Genomic DNA, 20164 nt, shown 5'->3' on the forward strand with positions numbered 1-20164 from the left:
TATTCTTATGGCTAGGATGTCCAAGCTCATGGAAAACACCTACCTAAGTGACTAAATAAATATTTCTTTCTATTCCCCACCCTTTTTTAAAAAAGATTTTATTTATTTATTTGACAGACAGAGAGATCACAAGCAGGCAGAGAGGCAGGAGAGAGAGAGGAGGAAGCAGGCTCCCCGCTGAGCAGAGAGCCCAATGTGGGGCTAGATCCCAGGACCCTGAGATCATGACTTGAGCCGAAGTCAGAGGCTTTAACCCACTGAGCCACCCAGGCGCCCCTAGATTTCCCTTTTTTTAAAAAAAATCCTTGTGTTGTTTCCCTATTTACTGTAACCTTACCTTCTTAATAGTAAGCCATCTCAAATACTTCCTGAGGGTAGATGGGCTTTAAAACAGACTTTCGATATTATTATGCCTGTTCATGCCTCACCATCTTATTTGTCCAACCACAGGACACTGCACCCCCCAGGCTTCCCACTCTTTCCCCTCCTCCGGAATGCCCCCAGCTTGGGGACACTATCATAATGACACAGTGTGGAAACTTCAGCATGTCGGTGGCTAAGGTGGTTTCTGATTGCAGTTTAAATGTAAATGGATTTTCATTTCCTCTCTTTTTCACGTAAGATGATTTACATTGATCTTTCACTTCACTGACATTTTCTTCTATAGTATACAGTCTGTTTATAAGCCCATCCACTAACATCCTTACTTCAAATACAGTACTTTCAAAATTCTAGAATGTCCATTTTTAAACAGCTTTCCTCTGTTCATTTGTTTTGACCAAGTTTTCCATTAAATCCTCAGCCATTTTTATAATAGTTGCTTTAAAGTCCTTGTTTACCACTTTCAGCATCTGACTTACATTGAGGTTTTGTTCTCTTCACTATGGGTCACATATTCCTGTTTCTTTGCATGTCTAGGAACTTTTCCAAAATGTATACCTGACATTATAGATAACAGGTAGAGACTACGGATTCTGTTAGTTTCTCTAAAGAGTGTTGAGTTTTGTTTGGACAGATAGTTAACTGGGCTGGACTCAAATTCCAAATTCCATTTAACCTGCAGGGGGCATTGGTGGAAATTGCCCAATTTCAGATGTTGCTATTTCCTAGTTTCCCTAGTTTTTCCTATGCATGGGCAATTTAGTTGTCATCCAGGTGTTAAGTCAGAGTTTCTGTGCAGATTTTGGGGCACCCCATTCTGTGTTTTCCTTTCTGGAATTTTCTATATAACTTTTCAACCTCCTTTACATCTAGCAATTTCATCCTCCGACCCCTCAAGTCTTTCTCTGTGAGTTCTAGCCACACAACTCTGAATTGGGAGGTAACCTCAGATGAAAAGTTGTATAAGTGTAGGTTTTACCATATACACTTACCTCCTTTCAAGGATCAATCTGGTTTTGTTCCATCTCTTTTGTCTTCAAATCATTTTATTTCATTTTTATTTTATTTTCCCTTCCAAGACTTACAATTGTCATCTATGGGAGCATTGGTCTGGTATGATCTACTTTCCTATGACTCAAAACATTCTAATTCTGTATTAATTTAATTTCATTATCCTACTTCACCACCCCCCATTTTTCTCCTAGGAAGAATGGAGATCAACAGAAAACTTCTAACATTAATATAGATTTTATTTCCTGTATGGATCATATATGGTATGTATTATTTAGGTCACTGTAAACCACTGGTGATCAGTAATCACTTATTTATACATCTCTTAATGTTGTCTTTTGATGAGCAAAAGTTTTCTAATTATAATAAAGTATAATTTATCATTTTTAGTTGTTGTTTTCTGTCACCCTCTAAAGGACCTTTATCTATCCCCAGACTAGAAAGATATCCTCCTACATTTTTCTCTAAAAGTCTGTGGCTTTAGCTTTTATGCATACATCTATAATTCATTTTGAATTAACTTTTGGTATGTGTTAGATACACACAACAACATAAATAAGTTGCAAAACCTTGAGTGAAAAAAAAAAAAGAATACATGCCATATAATTCTACTTATATGAAGTTCTACAGCCGAAACAACTCCACTATGGTAATGGAAATCAGAACACTGGTTTCCTGGATGGGCGAGGGCAGTGACTCAAAGGGGCACAAGAAAAAAGATACTGGGGTCATGGAGATGACCTGTATCTTAATTAAAGTGGTTTTACACAGACATGTACCTGTGTAAAAAACCCAATGAGCTATACAGTTAAATTGCTTGTGTTTTACTTCATATAAATTGTACTTCAATTAAAAATGTATTATAGGAGCACCTGGGTGGCTCAGTGCGTTAAGCCTCTGCCTTCAGCTCCGCTCATGATCTTAGGGTCCTGGGGTGGAGCCCTGCATCAGGCTCTCTGCTCAGCAGGGAGCCTGCTCCCCCCCCCCCGCCTGCCTCTCTGCCCACTTGTGATCTCTGTCTGTCAAATAAATAAATAAATTCTTTTTAAAAAATGTATTATAAAACAAAACCAAAGTAAGCAAAAGAACTTCAATGATCCTACTTTTTTTTTTCTAAATGAGACAAAATCTACTCCCTTGGTAATGACAAAGAGAAGCTAATGGCATACGAATTATTATGATTGCAAGTATCCAATTCTTCCATCATCAAAAGAGAATCTGATGACATCATCATTCCGAGAAGGTTGAAATCATCAACAGGCAAACTGGGGAGTACCATAGAACCAATACCAAGTTATCTGATTCATGATTTTTCAAAGGTCTTAGAATGTCCTGCTTGAAAACTGCCCACGTGAGGTTTTCCACATGTCTTCCCAAACCACCATACCCTAAATGTTAAGTCTCTAAGGAAGAAACTATATAAAAGTCCTATGTGATCTTAGGAAAACAGAAGGTAAGAGTTTGTCCTTAATTTCAATCAGACTGAGCCACCTTCAATTTCGTTTCTGCACACAATTTCGTAAGTGCATAGACTGAATATTACAAAGAAGCTTCATAAACTTCCTGGCTAAAATTCCTAGGTCAATGAGCAAATAATATAAAAATTATAGGTAAGCCTCTAGCCCATTCTTGGACTCAATTTTATATTCAATTAGTTTTAAGAAAGAGCATCTATTTTATGTTGTTATTGGTTCTATCACCTGTCTTGAAATGACGAACTTCATAATATTAATTCATTAAAAATAAGTTCCTTCATAACTATGTGCTTCTTAGAGTCCAAGTAAGTATTTTCACAATTATATCTTTTCTCTGACATCCTACCCTGTGAGGTAGGCTGGGAAGTGGCATCTGTATTTTATTTTCTGTAGGAAAAGCCCTGTGTACTCTAGAAATGACAAATGAAGGTTATAAAACCTCTTGCATCAATGTCAGCTTAGACCAGCTAACATCCCAAGACTTTGGGCAGCTAGCTCCCACAGAAAGTGTCTCCACAGATTCAACTCTATTTTCCTATAGGGAGACATCCAATGACTGGATGTGCCTCAAACCCTAGCCAATATCTATGAAATCAGCTGGTTTAAGTCATGGAGAATCACAATTCAATACATCTCATTCTGTATATATTGTTCTGTATTTAACCTACTTCTGTTTCTTTTTCCTCTCAGGAAAGGATGAAGTATAGAAGAAAAATAATTCAGTTGTTATTACTTTTATTGTTTCTATGGGCTTTGCACAGATGGTATCATTTCAGGTAATTTAAAAAAAAATTAATGAATATTTTGGGCACCTGGGTGTCTCAGTTGTTAAATGTCTGCCTTCAGCTCAGGTCATGATCCCAGGGCCCTGGGATCAAGCCCCGAGTCAGGCTCCCTCCTTGGCGGGAGGCCTGCTTCTCTCTCTCCCACTCCCACTGCTTGTGTTCCCTCTCTCACTGTGTTTTTCTCTCTCAAAAAAATAAATAAAATCTTTAAAAATAAATAAATGAAAATTAATGGATATTTTATTCTGGGGTTTGGTAAGGATCTAGTTTGTCAGAAAGATGATAGGCTAACCCCCTGAATAAATCAGCATCCAAATGTATCAATCCAATATATATACCCCAATATACCCCAAAATATCCAAATGGCATTCAAATATATCATCATAAACACATCCTTCAGCATAAAAATTCTTTGCTTCTAATGTGATCAAAGCTAATATAATTTTTGTAGGCTCATATGTGTGAGGAGAAGCAACATTAAGCTACCAAGATAGTGACCATGTAATTATTAGTTGGCAAGTAAGTGTTAGAGAGACTGTCATTTTTAAATAGGTGGCGCCTTTAAGAAACATCCCTAATATTGGTGACTTCAGGCACTATGTATGGTATCTGCCCTCCATATATTTACACAAGTAGAAAGATTTCATGGGTAATTAGCAAATTCCATTGTTTCAATGACATTAAGTTAGCTCTTCTTTCATTTCTAGCTCAAAGAATTAGGATTCCTTTCTTTAAGATCCAGCATATGAAGTCCTTAACTGCAGTCACTACTGTTTCTCTACAACCAATAATGTACTTGGCACACAGGATGTGTCTTAGTCCATTTGAGTTGCTATAATGGAATACCACACCTTGGGTGGCTTATCAGCAACAGACATTTATTTCTCACAGTTCTGGAGGCTGAGAGGTCCTCCAAGATCAAGGCACTGGAGGACTTGGTGTCCTGGTCCATAGACAGCTGCCTTCTCCCTGTGTCTTCACATGGCGGAAGGGACAAGGGAGTCTTCTGGTATCACTTTTGCAAGGCTACTCATCCCATTCATGGGGGCTCCAACCTCATTACCTAATCATGTCCCAAAGGTTCCTCCTCATAATGCCATCATACTGGGGGTTAGGAATTCAACATACAGATTTGAGGGGACAAAAATATTCTGTCCATAATATTATGTGTTCATTGAATATTTGGCAATATTAGGTAACAAAATGCATGGATTGATGGAGTATAACTAGTCATCTTAAATGTGGAAACCTGGGGTGCCTGGGTGGCTCAGTCTGTTAAGCATCTGCCTTTGACTCAAGTCATGATCTCAAGATCCTCCAATCAAGCCCCACACTGGGCTCTCTGCTGAGCTTCTTCCTCTCACTCCCCCTCTGCTCGCGCTCTCTCTCTCAAATAAATAAATAAAATCTTTTAAAAAATTAAATGTGGAAACCCTTTATATAAGTTTAAAAGTAATATAATGCTTTCTGTTTATCCTAAGCACAAAGAAACTACAGCAGATATACCAGTGCCGGTAAGTCTTATTTACAAATGCTCTATGACCTCTTCTTTGAGGACAAAACCTGTTGGAGGACAGTGGGGTACCTGCAAGTCCTTGGCTCCTGCAGGCAGGGTAAACCAAAATAACTTTGCAAACATATGTTGGAGATACTCATGTAAGGCCAGAGGACTAGGAGTACTAGGAGTGAGAACTGGTTAGGGGAAACGTGTGATGGGAGCCAGAACCCAGCTTCCAGGAATTCTGGGTCTTTTAAAGCTCTGGGAAATATAATCGGAGTAAAGTTTTGGTTAGAAGACTTGGGAGATTGTTATTAACCATAGGCCACCTACAAAATCATACTATCAGAACATGAGCAGAGAGGAAAACTTCCCTAAAAATTGCACAAGACCCCAAATCATAGTATGTTCTTCAGTTTCTTCCTTGAGTCATGGGAACCCACATAGTGAAGTAAAAGAAACTTTCTTTCTGATGCTTGCTGTGTCTAAGAGCTTTATTTCTCTGGTGGTTCTATGGTGCACAACGCTCTCACCAGGACAGTGACTCCATATCTGGGTGAGCTGCTCTGTGCATGAAAATAATACAGTAAGATGGTTTTCATTGGCAGGGTGTTTCCCCTCTATAGAGCCATGGCTAACAGGGGGGCAGTAACTCTCAACCACCTGAAAACAAGAGGAAAACCCCTAGACAAAGGTGGGAACATGCAGAAGAGACTGGGAGAAAGAATGATTTAACATGTTTTCTGGTAAAATATACACAATGTAACAAATCTAATAATCACTCTATCATTAATATCAGCTCTCCTTAGTATCAGACCTTACACATATGGCCTTAACACACTAATGCTTGGTATCCAAAGGCTTTGCTGTCAATGAGGCAGGTGCCTATGTAGAAGGCCTTCTCTCAGTCACACCCTGGACACTGTGGTATTCACTCATGACATACAACTCAGCTCCGCAGCTGCCCAATCCCCTCTTGAACTCAGTCCAAGATCAACTCTCCAACGATAGGCTAGCCAGGGTGCCATTAGAGTGTATAGGAAGGAGGAAGTAAGGACTCAGGCCCAAATGTTTGTCTTTCCACCTGCTGTGCATCTGGACAAGATAATAAAAGCTTTTTGTGTCTCAGTTTCCTTATCTTGTAAAATGAGGATAATAAAAATGACAACAATACCTATCTCATAGGGGTGGATTAAATTAGATAATACTTAGGAAAGTATTCCATAAGTATTAGCTATTAATGAAGGAAACCCAACTTTATCTAGCAATATCTAGCAATCTCTTAGGGATATTTAACACAAGACCTAAAGGCTATGTAGGAATTAGCTGGTTTAAGTTGTGGCATGTTTAAGGAAATTTAAAGGGGCAAGTGAGTATGGAAAGTTATCATTGTGGGGCTGGGTAGGAGATGTGGCTGGAACAGTGTGAAGGGTCAGATCACTCCAAATGTCATGGCCATTTAAGGAATGTAGATGTGATCGTTAGGACAATGGGGAGTCAATGAACCCTATTAAATAGAACAGTGGAGCTTCAGAAACATGACAGTGGAAGTACAGTGGACATAAGGAGAATGGGTTGAAAAAGCCAGTGCAAGGACAGGTAGAGAAGGAATCACAGTGTTAATTACGGGGGATGGGAATATGGGGGTTCATTATATTCTTCTCTTTCAGTTTGTGGACCTTTGATATTTTTCATACTACAAAGTCTTGTTGAAAATGTACAAACAGTGAGAACAATTAGAAGGCTACTACAGTAGCCCCGACAGATGATGGTGATCTCAAGTCATGTGGTAACAGAGGATGAAGATAGGGGATGGATTTGAGAAATGTTTTGGAGGTACAGCCAGTAGGGGCTGTAAATCCAATGATGGATTTGATGTCAGGTTTTAGGGAGTGCTCTGAGTGTAGAACATTGCTCATAACTTCTGCTTTGTCAATCTAAGTGATACGGCAACATATGAAAGGGACCTACTTTGGGGAAGACAGGATGATTTTCACATTAAACATCATCTAGTGGCATCAGTGCAAACTCAAGGAGAAGACTCCAGAACACAATTTGATGTCTGGGTCTTCAGTTCCTGGCAGTGGTCAAGATGCACAAACAAATCTGAAGCCACAGGAAAATGTCTGCACACATGTCAACTGATCAAATAGAAAGCTGAGGAGAAACCCTTCAAACCAAGACTCCTGAGCAGATAGGATATTTAAGGCCAGAAAGTAGGGTTATATTTTTATTGCAGTAAAACGCGGGGGGAACCAATGCTCAAGATAAATTTGGAGGCAAGGTGGCAGAAGACTGAGGGAGCTTTTACGTGATGATGGGCATTTCTCTTTCAGTGAGAAGGAGAATGAGCACTGTGGAAACACATAAAGGTTTCTGGGCAGCCTAGAGACTCAAGTCAAGATAAGAAATCATGATTTGCCCTGCCACTTCCATCAAAGTTGATCATTGCTTTTTGTACTGCTGCACACTTATCTTGCACTTTACGTGGGATTATAACATAGTCCATGATTTGGAAGACACTCAGTTACCACAAACTCAAATAGATACAGTGTGATTCTTTGCATTATTCCTCCTGATAGGTCTGTGGATACTCAGTCAAAAGAATTAAAGCTATCAGACTGGTTTTCTCCCAGGTAAGAATTCCAAATCAAACACATGTGAGATTGATCCATAGATCATTCAGAAGTTAACAAATGGCAACAATACTACAAATGGCATTCTAACTGTTAGGTGGCAGGTGGATCTTTGATTACATTTTAAAAAAATAAGCAGTGACCAAGACGCATTGGGAATGGACGTTAGGGCCCACATTCTCCATAAATGAGAATGTAGAATGACAGAAAGTCAAAGGCCTTAAAATTATGTCAGGTCAAAGTGTGAAGAGTGTATCTAAGATCTTTTGGTTGATTCTCCTCATTTCACCAAGGAGGGAACCAAAGCCCGAATCAGATAGGTGGGCCATCTGTGCAATTCTCGCTTTAATATGGCAGCTTTCCTCTGGCCTCTCTGACTTCCTCTTCTTATTACACCCTCCTGTTTTTCTCCCTGGTGCTGCAGCATTTCCGGACTTATCCTAATTAAAACTTTGCAAGGAGATGTCCAGTTAAGATCATGTTTGGATAATGGTCTGTGACTCTCCTCCCGTGATACCTTAACTTTTTTCCAAATCTAATCAGGACACAGAAAGCACCAGAATTATTTTAACTGGGAATTTAATACAAAGAATTGTTAATGAGTATAAAGTTGTTAACTAGGTAACTTGAGCTTAAACTCTTATGCTCTTATACACTGATGCTGGTATCTCTCAGCTCTTGATAGGTCTCTTGGGACAGGGAATCAGCCTTCTAGGGAAGGGCACCGTGAGGCTGGGTTTTTAAGTGTTGGAAAACCTGAAATCTGGATTCAACTACTGGTCTGGGAAGGAACTGCTGATATGGGGGTGTGGGATTTGAGGGAACAGGAGGTAGGCAAGGAGCTCACTGGAAACAGGAAAGAGTAAGTTCCTTCTTCCTCCAGGCCTGTAATTTTTCCCCAGTGACCTCTGTTAGCAGAGCCGCCCAGGGTGCCCGCTGGCAAAGCAGAAATGCGGTTTGCAGAGTCCCAGCTCAGGACAATAAAGCTAAGTATAGTGTGGTGGATTCAGTTATGAAAGATGCTAGCTTAGTAACTGGCACAGGATCCCATTAACGAGACAAGTAAGGCATATCCTTGTACTCAGGATGATGATTCAAACCAACAATTGAACAAAGGAGAAAACCGTATACTCATTTACACAAATTCCAAATAACCTGCTAATAAAATTCAACTCCCTCTGTTTCCCCCCACCATCGGGGTCTCCTTGCTCAGCGGGAAGCCTGCTTCTCCCTCTATCTGCCTCTCCTTCTGCCTGCTGCTCCCCCTGCTTGGGCATTCTCTCTCTCTCTCTGACAAATAAATAAAATCTTAAAAAAAAAAAGATTTGTCAATTTTGTTTATCTTTTCAAAGAACTAACTTTTGGTTGGCTTCATTAATTCTATCATTTTTTTCTCTTTTTCTAGGTCAGTTGTCTCTGCTTCAGTCTTTATTATTTCTTCCTTCTGCTTGTTTTGTGTTTAGTTTGCTGTTTTTTTCTAGTTCCTTAAGGTAGAAGGTTAGGTTATTATAGGATATCTTTCTTCTTTTTTAATACAGATGTTTACAGCTATACATTTCCTTCTGAGTATTGCTTTCCACTGCATCCTGTAAGTTTTGGTATGTCATATTTTCATTTTTATTCATCTCATTGTATTTTTTAATTCCTTTTTGTGTTTTTTTTTCCTTTGGCCCATTGGTTGTTTAAGAGTGTGTTCAATTTCCACATACTTGTGAACTTTCCAAATTTTCTTGTTATTGATTTCATTCCATTGTCAATGAAAAAGATAGTCCACATGTTTCCAGCCATCTTAAATTTATTGAGATTTGCTTTATGGCTTACCACATAATCACCCTGAAAATGTTCCATGTGTATTTGAGAAGAATATGTATTCTGTTATTGGTTAAAATGTTCTATGTGTATCTGATTCTTTCTTCTGCCTGTTCAAATCTGCTGCTGAAATCTTATGACAAGTTTGGTGGTTTGTTTTTGTTTTTTAACTATTATACTTCTCAGCTCCAGAGTTTCTCTTTGGTTCCCTTTATCATTTCTATCTCTTTATTCACATTCTCTATTTGTTAAGCTGTTGCTTTCCTGGTTTCCTTTAGTTCTTTGTCCATAGTTTTCTTTGGTTCTTTCAGCACATTTAAAATCGTTGGTTTAAAGTCTGGTTCTAGTAAGTCCAATGTCTGCGCTTCCCTAGTTTTTGTCAATTCCCGTTTTTGTCAATGTTTTCCCCTATGAATGGACCATACATTCTTGTTTCTTTGCATGCCTCATAATTTTTAGTTGAAAACTAAGCATTTTGTATATTATAATGTGATCACTTTGGAAGTCAGATTCTCTTACCTCCTAGAGCTGTTCTTGCTTACTGTGGATTATAGTTGTTTGTCTTTTTAGTGACTTTTCCAAACTATTTTTAAAGACTGTATTCTTTGTCTTGTTTGGTCTGGGAGGTCTCTGTTCCTTTGGTTTGTGGTCAGCTAGTGGTTTGACAGAGATATTCTTAAATGACTAGAGCCAGAGTGGTGGTGATGGTGGTGGTTGGAGGGCTCTTAGAGAAGAAGAAGAAGATGAAGAGAAGGAGGAAGAGGAGAAGGGGAAAGAAGAAGAAAAGAAAAGAAAAGAGAAAAAAGGAAAGAAAAGAAGAAGAAGGAAGAAAAGAACCCTCTTACGCAGTTCTTGAGGATTGGTTCTGTGTTTGGGTCCTCCTTCAACACAGCCCAGCTATTTACAACTCTACCTTAGCTTTACTTCTTGTTTTTACTGAGTCTAAATATCATCCAGAGGTGAAAGCTTAGGATCTTCAGAGATCTTTTCTGAGCATGTAACCTGCTCTGAACATGTGCATGGATTTCCTAATTCCTCATTATACATAGGATCTTGTCAAAGGCTTTACTTTTCAAAGAACTCTCTTCCAAACTTTTCCTCCCAGGCTTTCAGCACATCTAGTGTTTATTCCAACTGTAATTTCTTGCCTCAGGTGGCAGGGGCTTGTTCCTTTTTAAAACATTTTCAAGGATTGCCCTCCACTTACCCATTTTCCCATTTTGAGAGAGTTCTGAGTTAAGCAAAACAAAGGAAAGCACTAGAAGTCCAGTCCTTTGAGGAACCCTCCTCGGGTCAAAATGGACAAACGCAATTCCTTTGGAATTAGATCCATTCTTCTCCTCCAGAAGCAGTTATTCCACTGAGGACATGGTTTGGTGTTTTCAGTACCACTGCCATACTGGCAGGGAGTTGGTATAAGGCTAAATTAAAATCCCACAAAGCTCTCCTTCTCCTATTGTGTTGTCATTCTTTTCTTAATTTAACCTTTGCTTGATTACTCTAAAACTCTACCTTCCAGGGTTTTGACAAAGTTGTTTCTGATAGTATGCAGTAATAGCAGCCTGGCAGCATTTTAGGATTATGAAACTGGAGAGGTCATTTTTCAAAATATGATCTCTGAAAATAATTAATGTCAAAAAGTCTCAGACCAGGAGATTTCATCCAAATACAGGAGATATTCTTACTTTAGACTTTGGGTGACATTTTTATCTGTGTCCTCAAAGATCTTGGAATCACAGTATAACTAATCTGTAATGTACTTTTGTAATGATCTAGTCATTTATGAGAAGCTGTTTCTCTAGTTTATCATAACAATCAGGCTTTGGATTAGGAGTAAGGAAATGCTGCAACCAGATACAGGCTTTATACTTTAGTAACAACTACTGAAGTTTTATCAAAATGTATCTTGTTCATAATTCTTATGTCTTTCTTACAGTGAATCCATGAACCTGACTACCACCAACTGGTCAGCTCCAGTTGTGTGGGATGGCACTTTTGATAAAGAAATATTGGAAAAGTATTATGAAAAACATAAAATTACTGTGGGATTGACTATATTTGCTGTAGGAAGGTAGGTAATGCCAAATGTCCTTTACATTCAAGTTTTTTATTATAGAAAATGGTAGATAATCAATAATCCCACCTCAAGAATCTAAGAAAAGTGAGACAAAATAAAGACAAAGTAAATAGAATTAAGGAAATAGTAAAGATGAGAACAGAAATCCATGAAACTGAAAACAGAGAAGCCATAGAGAAAAATCAAAGAATCAAAAAAGCTTTTTCCTTGAAAAAAAAATCAGTAAAGTTCACAATCACCCAGGAAGTATAGCAAAGAAAAAAATTTGACAGAAATTACCAATATTAGGAAAGAAACAGGGTATATCACCTCATACGTGGCAGACATCAAAAGAATAATCAGAGAATACTATACTCTACACACATACATTTGAAAACTTAGGTGAAATAGACCTTGAAAACACTATCACAACCCACCCAAAATGAAATCGACCCTTTCAATAGCCCTATATCTGTTGAGGAAACAGAATTCATAATTTTAAAAACTCCTAAAGTCTCCAGGCCCAGCTGTTTTCACTGGAAAATTCTACCAAATATTTAAACAATCAACATCAGTTCTATATAATCTTCGAAAAATCGAAGAGAAAGGAACACTTTCCAATTCATTTTATGAAGCAAGTGCTGCCCTCATATCAAAATCATACCCAAAAAGATACAAAAAAAGTATTAAGTTGAACAACTTACATATTACCAATTAAAATTATAAATTTTTATAAAGGAGTTCTCAAACTCAATACCCCAAAAAACCAAATAATCCAGTCAAGAAATGGGCAGAAGACATGAACAAACACTTCTCCAATGAAGACATACAAATGGCTAACAGACACATGAAAAAATGTTTAGCATCACTAGCCGTCAGGGAAATACAAATCAAAACCCCAATGAGATACCACTTTACACCAGTTAGAAGGGCAAAAATTAACAAGATAGGAAACAACAAATGTTGGTGAGGATGTGGAGAAAAGGGAACCCTCTTACACTGTTAGTGGGAATACAAGTTGGTACAGTCATTCTGGAAAACAATATGGAGGCTCCTCAAGATGTTAAGAATAGAGCTACCCTATGACCCAGCAATTGCACTACTGGGCTTTTACCACAAAGATACAGATGTAGTGAAAAGAAGGGACACATGCACCCTAATGTTCATAGCAGCAATGTCCACAATAGCCAAACTGTGGAAGGTGTTGAGATGTCCTTCAACAGATGAATGGATAAAGAAGATGTGGTTCATACATACAACAGAATATTACTCAGCCATCAGAAAGGGTGAATATCTATCGTTTACATCCACATGGGTGGAACTGGAGGGTATTATGCCAAGTGAAATAAGTTAAGCAGAAAAAGTCAATTATCATATGGTTTCACTTATATATGGAATATAAGAAATAGTGCCGAGGACCATGGGGAAAGGGAGGGAAAACTGAATGGGAAGAAATCAGAGAGGGAGACAAATCATGAGAAACTGAAGGAGATGGGGGATAGGGTAATGGGGTGATGAGTATTAAGGAGGGCAGGTATTGTGATGAGCACTTGTGTTATATGCAACTTATGAATCATTGTGTTATATGCAACTTATCAAAAACTAATGATGTTTATTTTGGCTATTTGAACATAATAATAAAATAAATAAAATAAAATTTCAAATTTTATCAGCTTTATAGTAACTCATTATTAAATATCAATAGTAATTTATTCCTTTTTTAAATAGACCTATTTTATAAGTTTTTGGGTTTTTTTTGTTTTTGTTTTTGTTTTGTTTTTTTTTTTGGTAATCTCTACACCCAATGTGAAGCTTGAGTTCACAACCCCAAGATCAAGAGTCGCATCCTCTTCTGACTAAGCCAGCCAGGCACCCCTGATAGTAATTTATATTTAAAAAGAAAATAACACAGGGGTTCCTGGGTGGCTCAGTTGGTTAAGTGGCTGCCTTTGGCTCAGGTCATGATCCTGAAATCTGGTATCAAGCCCCACATCAGTCTACCAGCTCAGTGGGGAGTCTGCTTCTCCCCCTCCCTCTACTCCTCCCAAATTGTGCTCTCTCTCTCTTACTCACTCTCTCTCTTTCAAATAAATAAATAAAATCTTAAAAAAGAAAACAGAAGGAAAGAAGAAGGAAAGGAGGGAAGGAAGGAGGGAGGAATCCTTACAGAAGAAGCTCCTGTGCACCTCCTTCCCAGATCTATTCTGATCTGTCTCCAACGCTGCCCCAGGATCTGTAAGAGGGCACAATGAGTGACCCCATGCCAGGACAATGCTCCTCCTTTCAGGACATAAATGGAATTTCTTCTTCCTTCCCCCCCTCCTTTGGTAGAACACAATGAGTCTTAAAGAGTCCTATGCAAATGAAGGGGCACTGAAACCAAATCCTCATCAACCTTATCATAAAAACTCTTTCGTGTGTTTTAAAGAACCACTGAGAATCTCAGTGATTAATGGCATCAAGTGCCTCTGAAAATAGGAGTATAGGTGGGACTGAAAACAGGATAGATTGAAAGTATCTATATTTGGGCCACCTGAGTGGCTCAGTCATTGGGCATCTGCCTTCAGCTCAGGTCATGATCCCAGAGTCCTGGGATCGAGTCCTGCATCAGGCTCCCTGCTGGGCAGGAGGCCTGCTTCTCCCTCTCCCACTCCCCCTGCTGCTCCCTCTCTCACTGTGTCTCTCTCTGTCAAATAAATAAATAAAATCTTAAAAAAAAAAGTATCTATATGGAGCATTTAGACATGAATATTTGTGACAGGGATGAACAAATAAGCCAATATAATAAGACATACACACCCAGGCAGAAGTGAAAGACCCTGGCTATGGCTATGACATTGTGGATCTGTAGGGAAAGACTTCCACAACGAGGCTGGAGAAAGGTGATGTCAGAACAAGAACACCACAATTGTACCTCTATGGTATGTATGTATGGCAAGTGTATACAAACATAATTCCCAGGGAGCTTGAAGACCAAAAGGGAAAACCATAGTGTAGCTTAGTGAAATCAAGACAAGAAAGGAGTTCTTAATCAAGATACAGAAAATACTAATCATAAAGAAAAAGGTTGATAAATGTGACTGTATTAAAAATGAACTTTACCTAAGAAAACATCAGAAAGACCCAAACTGGAGAGAAACTGAGACCGCCTGGAGGAGCCTAAGGAGACATCATGATGAAATGCAATATGTATTCTGGATTGGAGCCTGGAAACTAGAAAGGCCATTTAGGGGAAAAACTGGTGAAATCAAAATAAAATCTGTGGTTTAGTTATAGTATTTAACCACTGATAATTTCCTAGGTTTGACAAACGTACCATGGTTATAGACAACATTTACAGTAGGGGAAGGTGGGTAGAGCACATATGGGAACTCTCTATAATATGTTTGCCCCTGTTTTATAAATCTAACACCATTTCAAAATATAAAGTTTATTAAAAATTAAAAAAACAAAGTGAGAGTGCCTGACAATAAACTTTTTTCCTTGTAAATGCCTGCCATTAAGCTTTTGATCACTGAAACTTCTCCCGAATGCCTTGGATACAATTGAGTCGCCTCCGTTCGATCCATGTCAAAGATATCCAACTCAGATAAACCTATTGCCAGTCTTAATGTGGTCACTAGCTAGATAACTAGGTAAAGAGCCAGGCCACCCCTCCCATGAAATTCCCCTTTTAAAGAGAGGCCTGGGTAACCTACAAAACCGACCACTTGAGTGACCCTGCATTTTCCTTCCTGTGCTTTCATTCTTGCTATTAGGTTTTAAATTGTGAAACCCCAGGCACCCCACCCCCGGCCCCAAAAAAGGTGGAACCTCCAAGGTACCCCCTTCTCTCTCCCTACATAGGACCTCACTCTGTGACCCTGCACTTACCCTGTACCCTCCAGCGCTTGTGAATAATAAATCTCATTTTTTCAAAGTTCTCTGGTAGTTGTTCCTGAGATGCATCTTGCAAGTGTAATAAGAACCACCAGGACTGGTCCAGCCAACATTGGCTCTGTAAGGGAAATGTCTGTGGGGGGTCTTGCCACAAGTAGCAGGGCTCGGGTGAGTCCCAGGCATTCCTGGCGAATAGGATTACTATTAAAGGCCGAGAACAACAAAAACAACCCTATAGTATGTCATACACAAAAATTCATTCACATGGATAACCAACTTAATATGAAAGTTAAAACAATAAAGCAACTAGAGGAAAACATAGGAGCATATTTTCACTATTTTAGGCAGGAAACGATTTCTGAAACGTAACACCAAAGCATGAACCATAAAAAATGTGGATAAAGTGTGGATAAATTGTATTTCTTTGCACTTGAGTTGTTAGTTTCCAACTCAGTAGACTATTTTAAGTGATATTTTTCATAATTTATCTTGCTTTAATTATTTAGATGTTTTAGATAATCCAAACTAGAAAGTTTTCTCCTGACTCCATCCACTATGTTTCTTAAAACTTAGGTCAATATTCAGAACTTATTTTTAAGGATTATATAAACATTATTTGAGGCTGAGGCGTGTATGATTGCCCATCCTTTTCTTAAGTTACCTCAGATCACGTATTGTTCTGATAATTTTCACTGTTTGGAGGGACGAGAAATGAGAAAGTTTTGTTTTCTAATCCTGCAAACTTAGCGTTATATTAAAGACCATGAGGCAAAACAAGAGAGTGCAGATAGCGGTAGCTGACTAGGCTACCTGTGACCTTTTCTGCATAACTGACTCCTCATAAAGCAAGCTGCAGACATCACTCGCTATTCTTGCAATGCCTCAAGACCTTCTTGCCTACAACCTGAAAAGCAAATTCCCTCTTCTCTGATCACCCTGAAGGCTCTGGCTGTCATCTTGCCCTGGGCTCGATGCTGTTTCCTGACCTCACCAAGTTTCATTCCCCCTCATGAGGAAGTCCTCTTCTTTCCTATAATTCGCAGAACCCTGTCAGGGAAAGGTAAAGCAGATGACTTCACTTGCTTTTACACCACTTAACTACAACTCAAGAAGTACTTCTAATATTTGGTTTGCTTACTAGTATGTTTGGACAAGCCAGGATAATTAAAGTAGTATGTGTTTCACCAAAATGTAAGACAATGAACTCAGTCATTTCTTATTTGCTTCACAGATACATTGACCACTATTTGAAGAAATTTATATTCTCTGCAGATAAGTTTTTCATGGTTGGCCATAAAGTCATAATTTATGTCCTGATAGATGACTTCTCCCGAATGCCTTGGATACAGTTGAGTCGCCTCCGTTCGATCAAAGTGTTTGAAATCAAGCGAGAGAAACGATGGCAAGATATCAGTATGATGCACATGAAGGCTATCAGTGAACACGTTGAAGACCATATCCAATATGAAGTTGATTTTCTCTTCTGCATGGACGTGGATCAAGTTTTCATCAGGAAGTATGGATTGGAGACTCTGGGGGAGTCAGTAGCTCAGCTACACGCTTACTGGTACAAGGAAGACCCTATAGGAGTGCCATATGAAAGAAGTAAGTTATCAGAAGCATATATACCTTTTGGTATGGGAGATTTTTATTACCATGCTGCTGTATTTGGTGGCACGCCCATTCAAGTTCTCAATATTGCCAGGGAGTGCTTAAAAGGAATCATGAACGACAAGAAAAACAGCACTGAAGCAGTCTGGCATGATGAAAGTCACTTAAACAAGTATTTCTTTCTCCACAAACCCACTAAAGTCTTATCACCGGAATATTGCTGGGCTTTTTCTAAAACGGATGTTCCTTTTATTCACAACATCAAACTCTACTGGGCTAAAAAGGATTATAAAAATCTTAGGGTCACAGTGTAATTATATAGCACTTCCTTCAGGTTGCTGAAGTTAAGAGCATCATCATGTCTTATTCCTGAGGAAATTAGCACTTGACAAATTTTAGCACTAAAAAAAAATTCACTAACAAAAATGGCAAGGCCACCCCCACAGTATACTCATACTTTTCCTCATATTCATTTCGGATTGTATAAAATCGGACATAGCAGTTGCAGAATGGACATACTGACACCGGATGGAGATACAGTGACTTTGTATCCTGTGTGAGTGTTGAGGAAATACTATTTGTTGGACGACATTGAACAAAAGAGAATCTCTCACCAGAAAATCAAACCTGAAATATTTTTGTTGATCCATGCAGATACACACTTCTCATATTGCTTAAGAAAGGGGATTGTCTAGAGGTGTGGATAAGAAGTGAATGCAAGAATAGTAATATTCCCTCTAAGTACAACATTAAAGATGTTAAAGTCATCACCAGATGGACAGATCATTACTTAGGAAACTTTGAGTCATTCAAAAATTTTTTGAATTTTTATTTTAAAACTACAAAGTTGTTTGTTATAAAAACTAACTGAAAATAAACAAGATACAGAGAAAATTGAAAGCCCCCCCTTTATTCTCCCTTTGAAAACCTACCCTTCAATAGTCTTTTTATGGGCATTACATACCTACCACATGAATACACACACACACACACACACACACACACTTTCACACACTCATATGTTTACATAGTGACAGGTGTTATACATAGTTATACAACTTGATTTATACCACACACATGTGCACATACATGCATACACACAGATTTTATCACTAGTCAGGGTCCAGTTAGGAAAACAGACACTACTCTTGTTGGTATTTTAAAAAGTGGGGATTTAGCGCAGAGAACTAGACATATAAAAGAGATAACAAACCTGAGGAGTATGCAAGAGAGTGGAGCAACCCATAATTTTTTCTTTTAAATGAAGGCAATAACAGTTCTAAGGCTGATGGAAAAATTGTAGAATGTCCAGAAAGAGCTAGAACCTAGTATGAGTTGCCAGGCACAAGTGGGGACAATAAAGAGAGGAGTGCCAGTCACTGTTAAAGATGTCACCTAAAGCCAAGAGAGAAACATACAGACTTTTCTCCTTCTCCTATCCTGTCTGCCTGTTTTCCACTGTCCAGTGCTATCCATTAGTCAGATGCAAGGGCGTCTGGGAGATGTAGGTCGCTGCCATAGTGAGCAAAGCACAGAAAAGATGAGAGGAACCTCACAGGAAACAGACAAATGTCTACCACAGTTTACACATTTTGTCACAAAGCACCCATACTTCTTCCACCCATGTCTAACTCCCGTAAAACAATTTCATGTTTCTACCTTGAAGAATTTAATCAACTTTTGCATAAACAACCACTTTCTTCCCAAAAGGGTGAAACACAAAGTAATACCCAATATTGTTTCCCTCATCGTGTCCAAGAACCCAAGATGACATGAGATCCTCTCCCTCGGGATTATATGTGGTTCTTCAGTTTGGTGAACTCTGATCTAAATTGTAAAGAAAAGAATAACTAACACTCCTCCTTAAGAAAAAAAAAAAAAGCAGGAGGAGAAGGAAAAAGGGAAAATAGTTAACATATAAAAAGATATATATATATATATATATATACACACACATACTTACATTTATAATATAAATATACATGCCTGCTATAGTCCTCATTTCTGTAGCCAGTTCTTTTTTTTTTTTTAAGATTTTATTTATTCATTTGACAGAGATCACAAGTAGGCAGAGAAGCAGGCAGAGAGAAGAGGAAGCAGGCTCCCTGCTGCGTAGACAGCCTGATGCAGGGCTCAATCCCAGGACCCTGGGATCATGACCTGAGCTGAAGGCAGAGGCTTTAACCCACTGAGTCACCCAGGCACCCCACTGTAGCAAGTTCTAAGGTCAAGTTCATATTGATCACTTCTTTCTTCCACCACCAATTTTATGTTCCTTACCCTCTGCAAGAAGCTCAGCTCAATAGGGTTCTTTACTAGTGAGATGACATAAACCTTTTCCCTGTGGGATCTGAGTCCTTAGTGGGTCTTTATTCATTGGATTGCCATGGTTTAAGAGGCTCCCAGGGAACACCTTGAATTCTATCTACAGCCCTCATTCCACTATTGTGTAATAACAACCTGCTGTCATCTTGGTAGCTGTGCTCAGTTCCCTGATCCAGGATAGAGACCCCCTTCTTTGGCTGTTGATTCAGCATGATGAGAAGGCAGAATGGCCAAGGGAAGTCTCAGATCCCAATTCAACGGGACCATCACTTTGTTTCCCTGTGCACTAGAACCTCCAAACTCACAGAGCCCAAGATTGCAGAGAAGGAACTGAAAATTGTCCCATAGATTATTTGGTGTAAAAGAAAGCCTCACAACTCTACTTCCAAGTCCCAGGATCCATGCATTCTGGCTTTGAGGAAGACGATATGATATAGCAACCACTATTTTAAGATATATCCCAAACCTTTAGGACAGAACTCCCAACTTCACCAAATGTTGTCTTATAGCTGATATTGTAACTGATTCTTCTTTAGGCCATTTCTTAAAGTTAGCTGCTTCTAGGATAGGAGTTCCGTGGTAAGACCAGTGAATTCCACGGACAGGAATCTATCATTGCTCTTAACTGACAATAAAATCTACATCTTGGTAGAAGCAGTGAATAAAACATTCTGTAAGTCCATAAGTGGTGGTACTCG

General features: G+C 38.8%; 1 protein-coding gene across 1 annotated transcript; it reads left to right on the top strand.

Moving 5' to 3' along the window:
* Window positions 1-3563: 3563 nt before the first annotated feature.
* Window positions 3564-17455, top strand: LOC122917297 (N-acetyllactosaminide alpha-1,3-galactosyltransferase-like). The gene is made up of 5 exons (XM_044264996.1): window positions 3564-3643; window positions 5134-5166; window positions 7733-7786; window positions 11532-11666; window positions 16762-17455. Exons 1-5 carry the CDS (start codon window positions 3564-3566, stop codon window positions 17453-17455), a joined length of 996 nt encoding a protein of 331 aa, XP_044120931.1.
* The last annotated feature ends 2709 nt before the right edge of the window (window positions 17456-20164 follow it).

Source organism: Neovison vison, chromosome 9, assembly GCF_020171115.1.
Source record: "Neovison vison isolate M4711 chromosome 9, ASM_NN_V1, whole genome shotgun sequence".
NCBI lineage: Eukaryota > Metazoa > Chordata > Mammalia > Carnivora > Mustelidae > Neogale > Neogale vison.

What these genes read in the sequence shown, in the direction of transcription:
- LOC122917297 (XM_044264996.1), top strand. Translation starts at nt 3,564, where the DNA reads ATGAAGTATAGAAGAAAAATAATTCAGTTGTTATTACTTTTATTGTTT. An exon ending in TCAGACTGGTTTTCTCCCAG is followed by an intron (nt 7,787 to 11,531) that starts GTAAGAATTCCA and finishes TCTTTCTTACAG; the next exon opens with TGAATCCATGAACCTGACTA. An exon ending in ACTATATTTGCTGTAGGAAG is followed by an intron (nt 11,667 to 16,761) that starts GTAGGTAATGCC and finishes TTTGCTTCACAG; the next exon opens with ATACATTGACCACTATTTGA.